The sequence below is a fragment of the Leptosomus discolor genome, chromosome 3 (assembly GCF_034619465.1).
Source record: "Leptosomus discolor isolate bLepDis1 chromosome 3, bLepDis1.hap2, whole genome shotgun sequence".
Classification (NCBI taxonomy): Eukaryota; Metazoa; Chordata; class Aves; order Leptosomiformes; family Leptosomidae; genus Leptosomus; species Leptosomus discolor.
In genome coordinates, this window is record NC_141393.1 from 58292522 (window position 1) to 58306911 (window position 14390).

Sequence of the window (14390 nt, forward strand, 5' to 3'; positions counted from 1 at the left end):
GTGAAATACATTCCCGTTTTCCCAAGCTGGTTTCATTAATTTTCTATTTAAGATCAGTTAAGCAGACACCTGTGACAAGTCTAGCACAATCATAAACAACACAAGATTGGCCTCTTGAACAGCTTCTTATGAACGTAGCTTTTCTACTGAGTTACACTGTAAAAAAGGACAGTGATTTGATACTTACTGCCTGGGCTGTTTTTATTGCCACAAATCTATGATTTCCCTCCTTTCCACATACATAACCAAACGCTCGATGGTCTGTGATATCCTTTGCAATGTATGAAATTTCATGAACTGCATGGTGGTGCTGTAGTAGCTATGAAAAAAACACACAGTAAGAAATATCCATCAAAATGTTCCATTAAAAAGCTGTATAATTTCTCTTTCATCAGTGCCTAATCTGGATCTCAATTCACCTATGGAATTAAAACAAGCAAACATATCCTGGTATGAAAAACAATATCTGAACTGTTTACGCCTATTCTTTTTTCAAAATCTAGCCAAACTTCACTTGCTTTAATAATTTGTCTAAAAGTGTTCATTCTTGGTATCTTCTGGTGATATAATTCAGTAGAAAATATTACGTTACCTAGTTGCTACCTACACAGCATCCTAGGTACAGGATTGATATTTGTAGGTATATAAAAGAAGCAGCAGCAGCTACCTGTAGCTTCATACAGGGCTACTCTGAGGACAAACTGATCTGCAGGGACATCCAGCCTCTGAGCTGAGATAGCCAACCTCCCTAAGAACTGGCACCAGACTTGCTTTATCTCTGCAACACTCAGCATCAACCAGCAAGTGATATTTCATTTAAAGCAGCAGCAGAACTCCAAAAATTTATTTTCCCCAGAAAATTAATGGAAATGCAATTATTCAACTTGATATCAATGCTAAATGCAAAAGTTCATATTTTATTTAAAATCCCACTTTTGTTAATTGTAATAATAAAAAGACTCAATTTCATTTTAAATGTATGAGTAAAACTCTCCCCAGACCTGGGACATGAATCTCAGACTCCCATAAGCATGTCTTGAAGTGCCAGAATCTCTCTCACTTTGGCCTAAATAGTATTTTATTACTGAAGTAATACTTAAGTATTTCTACTTAGAATAATGTCCTTGAAAAGTTTATGTAAAACAATCTATTAGTTTGAATTTCTACCTTCTGATATATTGACCTGCTCTTACACCATCTAGGGATAACGCTATTTCTGACAGCAGGCAAAGCCTGACAAAGAATTCTTTTGAGGTCCAGATTCCTGCTGGTTTTGAGAAAAGCACATTTTGAAAATCAGCGTGGTATCCAGGCAATCTCTAAACAACCAGTTATTTTTAGAGTTTACAAAAAACATTTTAAAATTCAAAACCATAGAGGATGCGTGTGTGCAGAAGCAAAGAGGCTGAGAGCATGCAGGTCAAGTGACAAGCAATGAGACTTCTGTAGAACACAGACTGAAATTTAAAAGGAGAGGCAGCATGCAAGAGACAGATGACCACATATAAAACAAAGGACTGGACATGTTTCATTTTCATTTTGCAGTAAATGACTCCTAACTTCCCAAGATCAAGATTGCTTGCTCGTAGGAAAATGGAAGTGTTGCCACTGACCTCAGGCTGAGCGTGGCTACGCTGAAGGTGCACTTCAGACTCTCCCAATGTGTTAAGCACTTAAAATTAATGATGGGATCTTACTTCGATAATACAGGGATATTGATTTATTAGGTTTTTCTGAAAACCAAGTTGCATGCTATCTGTTACAATGAAATGAAATGTTCCCATCTCTCTATTCTGCATATGACAGGGAACGTTATCGCTAGCTCCTATTAAATCAAAGTTCTTTGACATTGCTTTATTGATTGCAAGACAGCGTTTTGCACTGAAATTAAACTGTGATCAGATTCCTTCCTCACAGAAATTTGAAGATCATTCTACCAAGGAAAAGTATCACCCACAATGTAAGACAGCAGATGGAGACACTCCAATTTATTTGGGACCCCTCATTAACCATTTGAAAATCATTCCATTTTTAATGGTTATGATATTTTACATACTGTATCAACAGAAGCACAAAGTAAGTAAAGGTGACTGCATCTTTTTACATATTGTACTGTATGGAGTGTTTAGCAAGAGTTTTTCATTTGTTTGAGGGATACTGAGTTGGAACATATACCTGAAATGCAATGTTGCATACACACATCTGTGCTCAAACGTAGACACAAACACTTCTTCGAACCTGTGTCTTCACAGCCCTTGAGTCATTTAATATGTCCCTTCTATACATTCCAATACTTGACTCTCAATATTATTTAACGAGTGCCTGATTCTTTGCTCTTGTGAAGCAGAAATGAGACTCTTGTTGCAGTCAGTAGAGATTTAGCACCATAAAATGCAAGATCAGTACAGCATCCTTCCTGTAAACCTTTGTTTAAGGACGCAACCTGCCCAGCAGCCTGCACGGAATTGCCCGGAGAAGCTGTGTCTGCCCCCTCCCTGGAAGTGTTCAAGGCCAGGTTGGACAGGGCATGGAGCAACCTGGTCTAGCAGAAAGTGTCCCTGCCCACAGCAGTGGGGTGGAACTAGATGAACTTTAAGGCACCTTCCAACCCAAACCTTTCTGTAATTCTATAGCCCTTCACAGCAGTGAGATGTGCATTAGAGTAAAGGACAGCAGAAGGGACAGCACGAGGAGAAACACCATCTCATTCAGCCACTCAACAGAGACTTACAATTGAGGCTATCTATAAATACATGCTCTTGGCATGTTTTGATTAGATATGCATCTGATGCATTTGCACAGATTAATCTGTCCCATAAAATGAGACCAACCAATAGGAATGTCATCTTCATCGCTCAGTTTCTAACTACTCACATGTAGACACCCCCTTGATACTTGATATGAACAGTCCTGAAAGGAAGCGAAACAAAAGCCATGCAAAATTGCTTATAGCAGAACTGTTGGTCAGTGCTCAACAGTTAATACGCCCAAGCATTTCCTCCCCAGGCTCTTTTTTTTTTTTTTTTTAGTTAGGTTTTTTAGTTTGGTTTCACCATGACTTAATCCTCTCTCTATAGTGGGTCAGAAGCACAAAAAATTATTATTTCATAACTCAGGGATGTTTATGACACCTCCGTATGCCCATGATGATGAACTCCATCACATGCTACTTGATGTTTTTACTGTATCTTTGCTGAACACTGCTACGAGCCATTTACCAATTCGTAAGTGAGGTATCAAATTGTTTTGGAGGGCTGCAGTAAGACAGAACAAATTATAGAGAAGACTTAATTGTATTATGGTTCAATACAGTCAATTAAATATTGCACAGATTAGAAAGTAATTTAACATTTAAGCTTCGGTTGTTAAAAAAACCCACTGTACATAGCCTCCAAATTATTTTAGGTCTCCTGTGACTTTACTCACTGTTGCAAATCTCCAGTATTTTAAATGGAAGCACAGATAAAGTTTCAAACCAGGTAACTAAGACAATCTCGTGATGCACTGAGTCCTCCTTTTTAGGCTAAACATGATGTCATTATTATACTTTATTCATACACTAGACAGTTTTTTCCTGGTGTTAAAGAAGTCCAAAATACCCACCTCCACCAAGGCTGCTGTCTTCCCTCTTCCCCTTAAGTTTACTCTGGTCCCTCCCACCAGCCAATATTTTCTCTCCTTTTCTCCATTCTATCCCCCACTTCTCTTCCCCCAAGTTGCTCCCTCTACATCACACTGAATTGATTTAGCTGCCTCTGAGATCTGTAGCATTTCTAATTTCCCTCAGGCTGCTTGGCACCTATCATAAATTTTTTCACCCCTTATCCTCATCTTGCCCCTTTATTTCCATGCTGTAGCCTCCAGTGCCACTAAATCAATTAAGTCAATCAATTAAGTACTTGGAGGGTCCAGCAATCATGTCAAATATGTGAGTTAGATGGCATGAGAAAGTCACTGCTTTACTATCGCTATTTCTCTTTTAATGAGGTTGTCTATTTAGTGGAGCCTGGGGCACGGTGTTAAAAGCCACAACAAAAAATATCCTGCAAGCTGCAAAGCCTCCTAAAAAAGCTGCCCATATAAAGCAGGAAGCATGTACCACACAATATTATATCCATAAGGACAAGTTTCACAGGGATATAAATTGCACAGCCTTTCACCTTGAATAACTCAATGGTGAGCCTGTTTTCAGATTGGTGGTATCAACTGACAGCTCCACTGTTACAATTTCCACGCTATTGATACTGGGATGTGGGTGACAGACATGGTGCAAGTATCTTCTGCATTTCTATTCCTGTCTATTCACTTCTACCACATCTGAATAAGCAGTAATACATTTTGCATGTCACATAAAGCTCCCCAGACGTCAAGGTTACTCACCAAACTGCAAAATCATCAACGGATTCATAATAAAATTACTTTATGGACTACAGTTTCAGTCATGCTGCTGTCTACCTCCAAGTCCCTTGTACTCCAACTGATGTTGTAATTGCTCAGCAACATGTTAGCAAATGTTAATATGTTTAGGAAGACCACTGAATAAATCACAGAAACTGAACTGAATGTGGAAAACTATGGCAATGCCTTAACAACAAGCTTAGCAAGCCGGAAGAGCAATAGTATGGCGACCACTATTTACTACAACGCACTAAGTGAAAACAAGGAATTGTAAAACACGTGAGTGGTTCTGAGATTAATTTTATCATCTCATTGCCACAAGAAATGCTGGAGTGGCACAGATGTGTGGCCAGCTCCTCCACTACACCTAGGAGATGGCTCTGTTCCTTAACGGTGCTCAAGATGTGCATATTAGGGCACGTCTGTCAAATGTTCTTCATGGCCATTTCCTTACAATTCCTGCTTGTTTTAGCTGAGATTTGCAGGGATCACGGGGACAACAACTGGTCACAAACGTTTCTCTAATCGCCTATGTTTGTGCTGCAATGCTTCTCTGCTGCTACATTAAAACACACTTAGTAGAGGTGGTCTGGAGCTGCTCATCTCCATAATAAACACCCCACAGTCCAAAACACGCTTAAGAAGCAAACGTGAAACACCTGAATTCTCTACAGCTGTAGATTCAAATCCCAGATCTGTCTAGTTTTGTAACTTTCAGGCAAGGATGGAGAGCAGCGCCCTGTAAAAAAACCCCACCCAACCCCCCCAAAAAACCCTTGCTGGCATGGAGTTTTCCCTGGTACTCATTAATGGTGCATGGATACCTGTTAAGCAGTTGTGAACCTTTCAACTTCCTTTCCCCCTAGAGACAAGTGTGTTTCAATGGGACTGTGTACAGACAATTTGGGGAAAAAGTCAACGATCTCAAATGAAAATGAAATGGAAAATGAATTAGTAAATAATACTTGCATCACAAACTGTCCCATGTTGTTTTCTGGAACTTAGTATTTGGGTGGCAGATGGGGTGGCAAGGCATCAGCCTACTGAGATATGCAAGGGACGAGCAGATGCAGGAAATGCAACAAGCTTTCCCCAAACCACCGCAAAAACTTTCAGTTTAATGTGAAATAGCAAAGAGGAGACAGCTTGGTGTGTTTAGAGCTACAGTTACCAACAACTCCAAACACCCTGTAAATTACTACTAGACACAGCACAGGGTGACCAAGAGTTTGAGGAAAGGAGAAAAAAAGAGTGCTCACAAGAGAAACAGCTTTAGAAACTATACGTCTAAACAAAAGGCAAACAGTAAACATCATATTTCATATCTGACAGTCTTTTCCTGCCGTGATGAGTACTCCAGTTGCATGTCCATGGGGAGAGGACAGCAGAATAAACAATAGATGACAGATCACAGTAATTTGGCTTAAATGTGGTAGTGGTTGGTGAGGGTAAACACTTGATAGATCAAAAAAAAATCTGTTATAGAAACATTTACTGTAACACGTGGAAAATTTCGTCTAGTTTGATCTAGAAAAGGAAGAGAGCAGTATAGTTTAAGCTTAGCAAATTATCAAAATGCTCAATTCCTACTAGAACAGCAAGCAGTCTTGGAGCAAAGTATCACTTCAATTCAGCTTTCAAAAATAAATATCACATATGAATACTGAAAAGCAAAACTCACTAGAAACCCCTTGCAGTCATGAAGTCTTCGGTATTGGGAGGCACTTCCAGGCACTGGCCAAGATGATCAGTTTTGATCATAAAAGAGTATAAACTGAGCATACTACCATGGAGTGAGAACTGAACGCATGCTGTGTACTACATAGCCAACATGAATGGTCAAGCCTTGAATTTTTTTTGACCCAAAGCTACTCAACTGAGTTTGGGCTAAGCAATAGGTTATGGACTTTTTGTCTGCAAAAAAAACAAAGAATATGAGCAGAAAAGGAAAATACAACCTCTGGAGCGTCCTCCAAGCCTGAAGGGACTTCTCAGATGTCAGCTTTTAAGCATGTCTTCACAATTAGAAGAAAATAAATCCGTCTAATCCCTGTGCTTCTTCAATACACACTGATTTTGCAGACAATAACCTAAAGAAAGACTTTTCCAAGTGCCAACTTCTAAAAGGCATTTCAGTGCATAAGCTTTGCAATAAAAACATTTGGCACAAAAAGCACACTTTCAGATTATATGCAGATCAAAGCTTGGTCTATGTATCACAAAAGGGCACATAAAATATGGTGCTGATGAAGAAAAGAATCAAGACAGATTTAGCCCCAGTTATTAGAGACTCAGTCCCTCCAGGGGGTCAGCAGTCTGCCTGTGACACAGCAAAGCACCCAGAAGATGGGTAAATTTGATTTGCTCTTAATAACAATAATAATAATAATAAACTCTTAAGAGCCATTCTCTTCCTGCAGCCAAGGAGACTGAAGCAAAAAATAGATTATGTGACTTCCCAAGCTCACATGGCAACATGCAGCTGAGTCAGGAAGGACGGAAGTCAGTGAGAATAATCATATGTGTAAGGATAAGGATGCCTTCAAGTGAAGTGCAAGACTAAGCTCAATCTGAAGACCACAATTCATCCTCTATAAAGGCAAGCAGTTAGCAAAAGTATCCCAGGTAGGGGCCTGTTTGGTTGGACTGAGGAAGATAACTGAAAAGGGTACTTCAGCCTCAGCTAAAATTTGAATTAATCCCTACCATTTCCTTTGCTTGATGAAAAAAGTATCCTGCTACTGCCTGTATCTCACCAGGGGAGCAGGAGCAGCAAATTCTTAAGAGAGCAAATACGACTGTCTTTGTTTGTGTCTCCTGCGACAGGCACACACAGCAGTGCTCTCCACTGGCCTGAAGTTGTCCTCACCCGAGACCCCTGGCATACACTGGGAATCAATTAAGTTCGCGGGACTCAACTTTGCCAGTGCAGAAGTCTAATTGTGATGAATGAATCTATGATATTGAGCTAGCTGGGTGTTCCAAGAACCTAATTTGTGAAAGAGAACACCACTAAGGTAATAAACTTCGGTCTGGCTCTCATAATTTGTAATAATGTCTGACAAAGACCAGATATGAATTTAGTTATTGTTCATTGTCTTAAGAAGTAAATGCTAAGTTGCTCATGCATAAGATCCATTTATTAGATATATGAATTTGGAAAGGAACAAAAGAAAACTGGAACACACACATGGCCAATTTCATATCTTCACTTCAAAGGCTTTTCAATTTTTTATTGTACCAGGAGTGAATGCAGCTAACTAAATCCAAAACCCTTGTACAATTACTACTATTAATCCCAAGCTATATTTTAAATATGTACTCGCAAATACTGTTCCAGGACAAAGAAAATCCTAAAGGGCAAGGAAACATTTTCACAGAGCTTTAGAAAAACAAATGTGCTACACTAAAGCTGTGATGCTGGATGTCCCATGAATCTTGCACTGTTTTCTTACTGTTTCTGCACCAGACACAGTCATTGTTTTATCGGGATGGTTAAAACAAAGAAGGATTTGCACAGCATTACCAAGCAGCAGCAAACCTGATCCCTGATACCAAAGCCAGTGGCCCCGCTAGGCCATCATCAGCTCAGTAATGCAACATGGCCCTACATTGCAACTGTGTGGGACCACCTATAGACTACAACACATTGTTTTACCTTGCCATTTCACTATTACAGTGTGGTGTACAAGTAATAATACTTGCCTATAAGGATATTATTTTGTTCTTTGGGATGGCAGCTACCCAGTGGCCATTACTGGGTTTCCAGGGTTGTAATATATCTGCCTGAGTGTATTCCCCCTTAGCCCTCACCTCATCACCTTCTGCAGAATACTCAATAGATCAAAATACCCATAAATATGCCAATATTGCCCTCTATTCTCAAGCCAAAGCTTGCACTTAGCCTAAGTGTAGCACCTCTGACCACACCTTGTATTTTTTCCTGATATATTCTGAAGTTTTTAAGACTCTTAATGATTAAATCTTGAATTTGAGAAAGCACAATATCCAGAAACAAGACAGTCAGTCAGTTACAGTATCACTGAGCCTCTCCATATTTTTATTACATTCATTTTTATAGCCTGTGAACATCTTTTGAGAAGCCTTTACTTTTATGAGGTTCTTTTGTTCCTTTACACCAATATTCCTTACCTCCTGACATGCTTTTGATTTGCATGAACAGCACAAGAAATTCCTTCATACAACTCCTAGGAGCTTTGGAGGTAATTTTTTGGCTTTAACTGTCTCAGATCTTAACTGCTTCAGATTCAGCAAGCATTATGACCCACCCTCTTCTTGTAGCCTGTGATTTGAAAAGCTCATCAGTGAAAACCAGCCTCTGATTCTCTTGATTTTTCATGCAAAGTCTATAAAGGAGAGTTTGCAAAGATCACAAAAATCCTACTCATATCAGCAATATTAAAATTTAAGTTGCACTGGACAGTCATCAAACAGCAACTTTCTTTAACCATAAATCTACTTCCACAATGTTGCAAACTTCTATGGAAAAGCGGAAAAAGGACAAGTGGGATTTATTTTATATTTATCTATCTGTCTCTCAGATACTCATACCAATTTAATAAGACTTTAAAGGGAGCTGAGAGAAAGCATATGTACAGAGAAGAATAAGAATAGAAAAGACCTCTACGAATTCACAAACTGTGTAACCAGTATGTCATGTTTATGAGCCAATTGAAAATCAAACCAAAAAAGGTCAAGAAGTTCACATGACACAATGTTTTACATATTTCAAACACAAAAGTGATTTCATAATCAGAAATAAACCAAGGCATACAAGCAAGAAATCCTGTATTCCACAGTGACAGACTGGTTTCAAGTGGCACAGTAAGGAACTGGACAAAACCCACTCAGTCCAACTCTTCATCTCCAATGGCTTAATCTTCCAGTGGCCAACAAATAAATATACAGCACCAGCTAAAGGAGATATCCTGAAATGTCTCCTGTCACAGACATCCGTTTACTTATGGGAAACACTTAAGTTTACCTTTCCATACCACAAACAGTTAAGCTTTTCATCCTGGGGTCACCCTTCTCTACTCCTACTTTTGCCAAAATTCATTATAATGAGAAATCCTCCTGGTTCCCAGCAGAGATGTCTGAGCTGCTGGATATTCTTCCCAATGCAGAACTGGCCTGTGAGGCTATGGCAGGCTTTTTGAAAAAGGACCAAGCTCTATCAATATTGTAAGATCTCAGATTATTCCATAACTGGAGGTGTACAATCCCAGAGCATTATAACGACGCCTGTGTTGAAGGCTTTTGATGGACTCTATGTACCTGCAGGTTAGCAAAAGATGTCTGGAGCGATGAGCTTTACAATTCAGGAACAGTATCATTAACTACCTATCCTGGTCATAAAGACCATGCCATTTTATTTTCAGTCTTCCTACAGAGTAAGAGAGGAAACCTCTTCCTTTGAGTTACAGTTGCATGCATAAACAAACTTCAGATAATCCCATAAATGTGCCACTCCTTCATTTGTTCAGGTCCCACAACAGAAACTTAACCTAGGATATAAAGCATCTGCAGCAACACAAGTGTGTGTGAGCCTTAAGAGAAGAATAAAATAAAATGTAAAAGACAAACCCCAAAAAGACTCTAAAAAAGAACAAAGAACTTACAGGTAATTTTTGGCTCAATTTTGTGTTTTTTTCCTCCCCTGCATTATTCAAGAATTTCTGGAGCTGCATTTAGTAGGCGCTTGGCATGTCATGTTACAACAGTTCTACACTTCAACTCAGGCAACGGAGAGTATTTGTAAGTTCTGCCCTGGCAACTTCCAAAAGGGAGTCCTAAAGCTCCCATTTGCACATTTGTAATGCCCAGAGTTGTTTCTTCCCTGCTCATTTTCATGTAAAGCAGGCTGAATGCTCATTTTTAGTCTTCACCTTCTAACTGAAATCTCCAAAAGCAAACTTTTGTTAAACAGTCCACACACAGACATGGCCCAGCAGAGAGCATGGCTCAATGACATTTGCTTTTCTCTCTTCCTGCCTTGCTGTTCTGTCCTGGCAGCGGGTGTCACACAGGGTCTGCCTTTCAGAAAATCTGTCAGGCAGTGCGGCACCTTTTACGTAAATGCATGTGGCAGAGCCTTTCATAGCTTTGATGCATGGATGCTGGCTTGTTTTCTACTACTTATTCCTTTAGTTCTCCCCCATCCTTTACAACTTCTGTGCACAGTGTGTCTTCTACTGCTCTTCTAATCAAAACTGAACTCCCTCATTACTTCCTTCTCAGCACTGCTCAGCACTAAGCCTTATAGATGTACAGGTTACACTCTCATGTGCTTTACACTTTAAAATACTTTCAAATTCCTGTATCATTCACAGGAGAGCATTTGGCTAATTAAAGATCCCAGAAGGCTATAAAACCTTCTACAAACCAACTTAGCCTTTTTAAAAGCAAAGATGCAATCACAAGAAATTGATTCAGATCCGTATTTTGACTACTTAAAAAGAAAAAAAAAAATACTCAGAGCTATGCAGAGCAGGGGCTAGGAGCCATATGCAATATTTTCAGATACCCAGACTCCTCATTTGCTTTAAATGTCAAGGCACTCAAATTAATTAGTGCTCTGCCTCACCTGTTTCACAACATTCCCTTTAAAGTCGGCAGGAATGTTGCTGCTTGCTTTGCTGGGATTACAATGATGCAGAATTAGAATGTGAACCACAAAGGACTGAAAAAGTATTAACAGTAGAAATAGGTAGAGTCCATTAAATGTTACTCTTTCTAGAGGAGTGCTACAATTTAGGGACACATTAGGCACTGCTGTAATTCCACGATTACCACCAGGAGCTGGGTAGCACAACGGGAGATGCTGTTCCAGCCCTCAGGCTCTATGACACATGGTTGCCTGCATGCTGAGTATACAGTGCATAAACCAGAAAGGTTATGAGTACAATTATCTCAATTAGGAAGACAACTTTTATGAACAGTTATTTATACATTAAGCAACATCTATCGGTATCTGAAATTTATTAATTATTCAACTGAAAGCCTGGGATAAAAGCAGGTATTTGTGTTTGGTAACTGTTCACAAACAAGAGCATCCAGCAGTAACCATCATCCTTCCTCCTCTTCTCCTTCCACAGGGCCACTTATTACATACACTAAGTGGAAGAAAAGGCATTTACTCATTCCTCTGGACTATCAGATTGAACAAAGCTCTTGCCAACTTCCCTATAAAAACAAAAAACGCGTTCCTGAGGGCAGAACATCATCCACTGATTTTATTGCCAATAGAAACCTATTACTATCATCTCGCAAACTCCAGATAACTTTAAAAGTAAACCTTCCTGTAGTTTCCCTCTCCCATTACATTGACAGCGAAGGTCATCTGTCTCCCTTGCATCTGACCCCAGCAACAGGAGAGCTTAAACAACCTACAAGTTAGCACAGAAATTCAGAGCATCGTTGGTAGTATTGCTATTACCAGGACATACAGAAAATTGCAGAGCAGCCTACCAGATAAAATGCACTGAATAGGAAGGAAAATCACCAGCACACCTGGGGCATAATGCCTCCCAACCACCTCCAAGAGGAAGGAACAGCAGATTTCAAAGAAGGATGTAACTTTCTGTTATGGCACCCGCTGAAGGTCTCCCACCGCTCTCCAGGGAGGTTTCAGTGCATCTCAGCCGCCTGCACTATTATTAGGTCAGCATTTCTCTTGCTAAATCCTTTCCTGAGCAGTTTGAAATTCAGCCATTGTAATTCTGTGTGTGCTGAAAATGGACCTGAAATCTTTTTTTAGTGGTTTGTTGTTTTTTTTTTTTTTCATTTTTCTACTTAATGCATTAACCTGGCTTAAAAATATTAGTACTTGCAAACAACTCCCCGGCCCCAAGCAACTCTGTATTTCAGTTGGTCTTCCATAAGGCAATAATCACAGCTGGAGTCAGTCAGACTACAATCTGGCTTTCATATCCTAATTTATTTATCTGAATCACAAAAGCATAGTGATTACAGGCAAAAAAAAACCAATATAACTCTACACTTCGCATTTTCTGCTGTGGGACAATACCTCCGAGGGACACCATGCAGCTCCACTATATAACCGGATCCATAACAACAAACATTTTTATAACCAAAAGCTGACTTTATAGTAAAAATCACCCCAAATTCTGTTTAAGCATACCAGACCTTAAAACTAGAGAAAATTGGGAGCATTTACGTAATTTTTATTCCAACAGTTCTATAGACAGATATCAACCTCCATACACAATGGAGGCCAAATCGCAACTGGGATTATGCATATAGTGAGATTCCCCATACCATAACACAGAATGCATGTAGCACTACCTCCCTTTCTTAAATCCATCCTGGGATGCTTGGATTAAACAACAGGAGGCCATATACAGCCAAATGAGACCATCACTAAAGTAATAAAATCTAATTTTCTGCCTTTTTGAAAGCAATCAACTTTTTATCCTTTTCACTCAGAAAAATACAACTGCAACAAATTCCCACAAATTATTTCCGTTTGGATAAAATGTCTGGAATAGCTTTATTTTATCTTCATGCCAATTAGTGTCAGAAATATTACAAGGCAGTTCCTGCGGATATTCACTGCAAGAAGGCTGAACTCAGCTGTAGATCAGAGCATTTCCAGATGAAAGAAGAGAAATTTCAGCCTTCCTCTGTAGGCCAAGTGTTAGGAGGAAAGACATAAGGTTCAAACCAAAGCTCTAGATCCCAAAACCCTCAGACTTCACAACATGCAAAATCACATGCCAGTTTTGCCTTTTGGGTTCGTTCTTTCACAGTGACAAAGCTGTCATAATACATAAGGCTTTTACAATCTTTGTGCAGCAACCTGGGCATCTATAAAATGTATCTCTATGAGCTTGTGGTATTAAAAATCCCTGTGGAGCACTCTGAACCATCCAAACTGTCTAGGGCACAGTTTGGAAGGCCAGTGAGAAATGAATTACAATAGTCAGTCAGGGACATAGGTTCTTCTGACATTTACGTTTTGCTAACTGTCAAATGTTATCTATGAAATGTGTTATTGTTTCCCTTTTGAAGTATCAGAAGACTATAAACACCTTGTAAGACTAATACACATGTTTTTTAAGTCCCCTACTCTGCCGTATTCTAATTAGATGTATTTATTGCACGTAGAGCAGTAAACGCTATGTCTTACTATTCATATTTACAAGTAGAAAGATGGGAAACTGCCAAGAAACAGAGCAAGACTCCCAGTCGTCCAGAGGGATCTTTCGCAGGCAGAAGCTGCAGACAACGCATACAATTCCCGTTACACCTAAGAAAGTCCCTAGATGTCACCACTTTCAAATGTAAATGCAAAATTTGACTTTGCTGTTTTTCCATATGCTCTTTACTCTTATTATGCAATACTTTTATCGCTGCAGTCCTTAGAAATCCTCAGCATGGTTCAAGACCCAACATTTCATACAAAAACTTCCTATAAACAGATAATACTGATTATAAAAAATGAATTAAAAGTTATTCCCAGAGAGTTTACACTTTAATTCCTAGCATTGAAAGCTAAGGGCCAGATGCCCCTTTAACATCTGAGACACATGACCGCGGTAGCTCCTCCTCATAAACCCTTGGGCATGAAGAAGTCCTTCACTCGCTGACCTGGCAGATGTCCTCCATCACTCCTCTGCCACTTCCTCCTGGGTGAGTACACTGCAGGTGGCTCACCCCTAAAATGCCAGGCTGACACGGTAGAAGACATGGTTGATTTGACCTGTGGAACCATTCCCAAGCCACACCTCTGCAAGGCCACAACAGAAATGGCAGATGGCCAGAAGAATGATTTAATGGTCTGGATCCACAAGCCACTAGATGGGCTGTCCTCATCCCAGGCAAATGACAAGAGGGTGACTACAAGAAGCAGAACAGTTCTGCATGACAGGCTGTGATCACAGGGTACCAGCAGCTTCAGCGTCATTGAGTTTAACAGGGTTCTAGTACAGGAGTGTTTTGAGGATGGA

The 14390-nt window shown here is 39.7% G+C and overlaps 1 protein-coding gene across 5 annotated transcripts in view; it reads right to left on the reverse strand.

The window, feature by feature from the left end:
• The window catches only part of DAB1 (DAB adaptor protein 1), a 148781-nt gene that overhangs the window by 25635 nt on the left and 108756 nt on the right, over positions 1–14390 (reverse strand). For all 5 annotated transcript variants that reach the window (XM_086463009.1, XM_086463006.1, XM_009956527.2 and 2 more), the window contains exon 4: positions 188–319. In XM_086463009.1, the coding sequence (XP_086319135.1) occupies positions 188–319 (132 nt within the window). The remainder of the gene's footprint in view (positions 1–187; positions 320–14390) is intronic.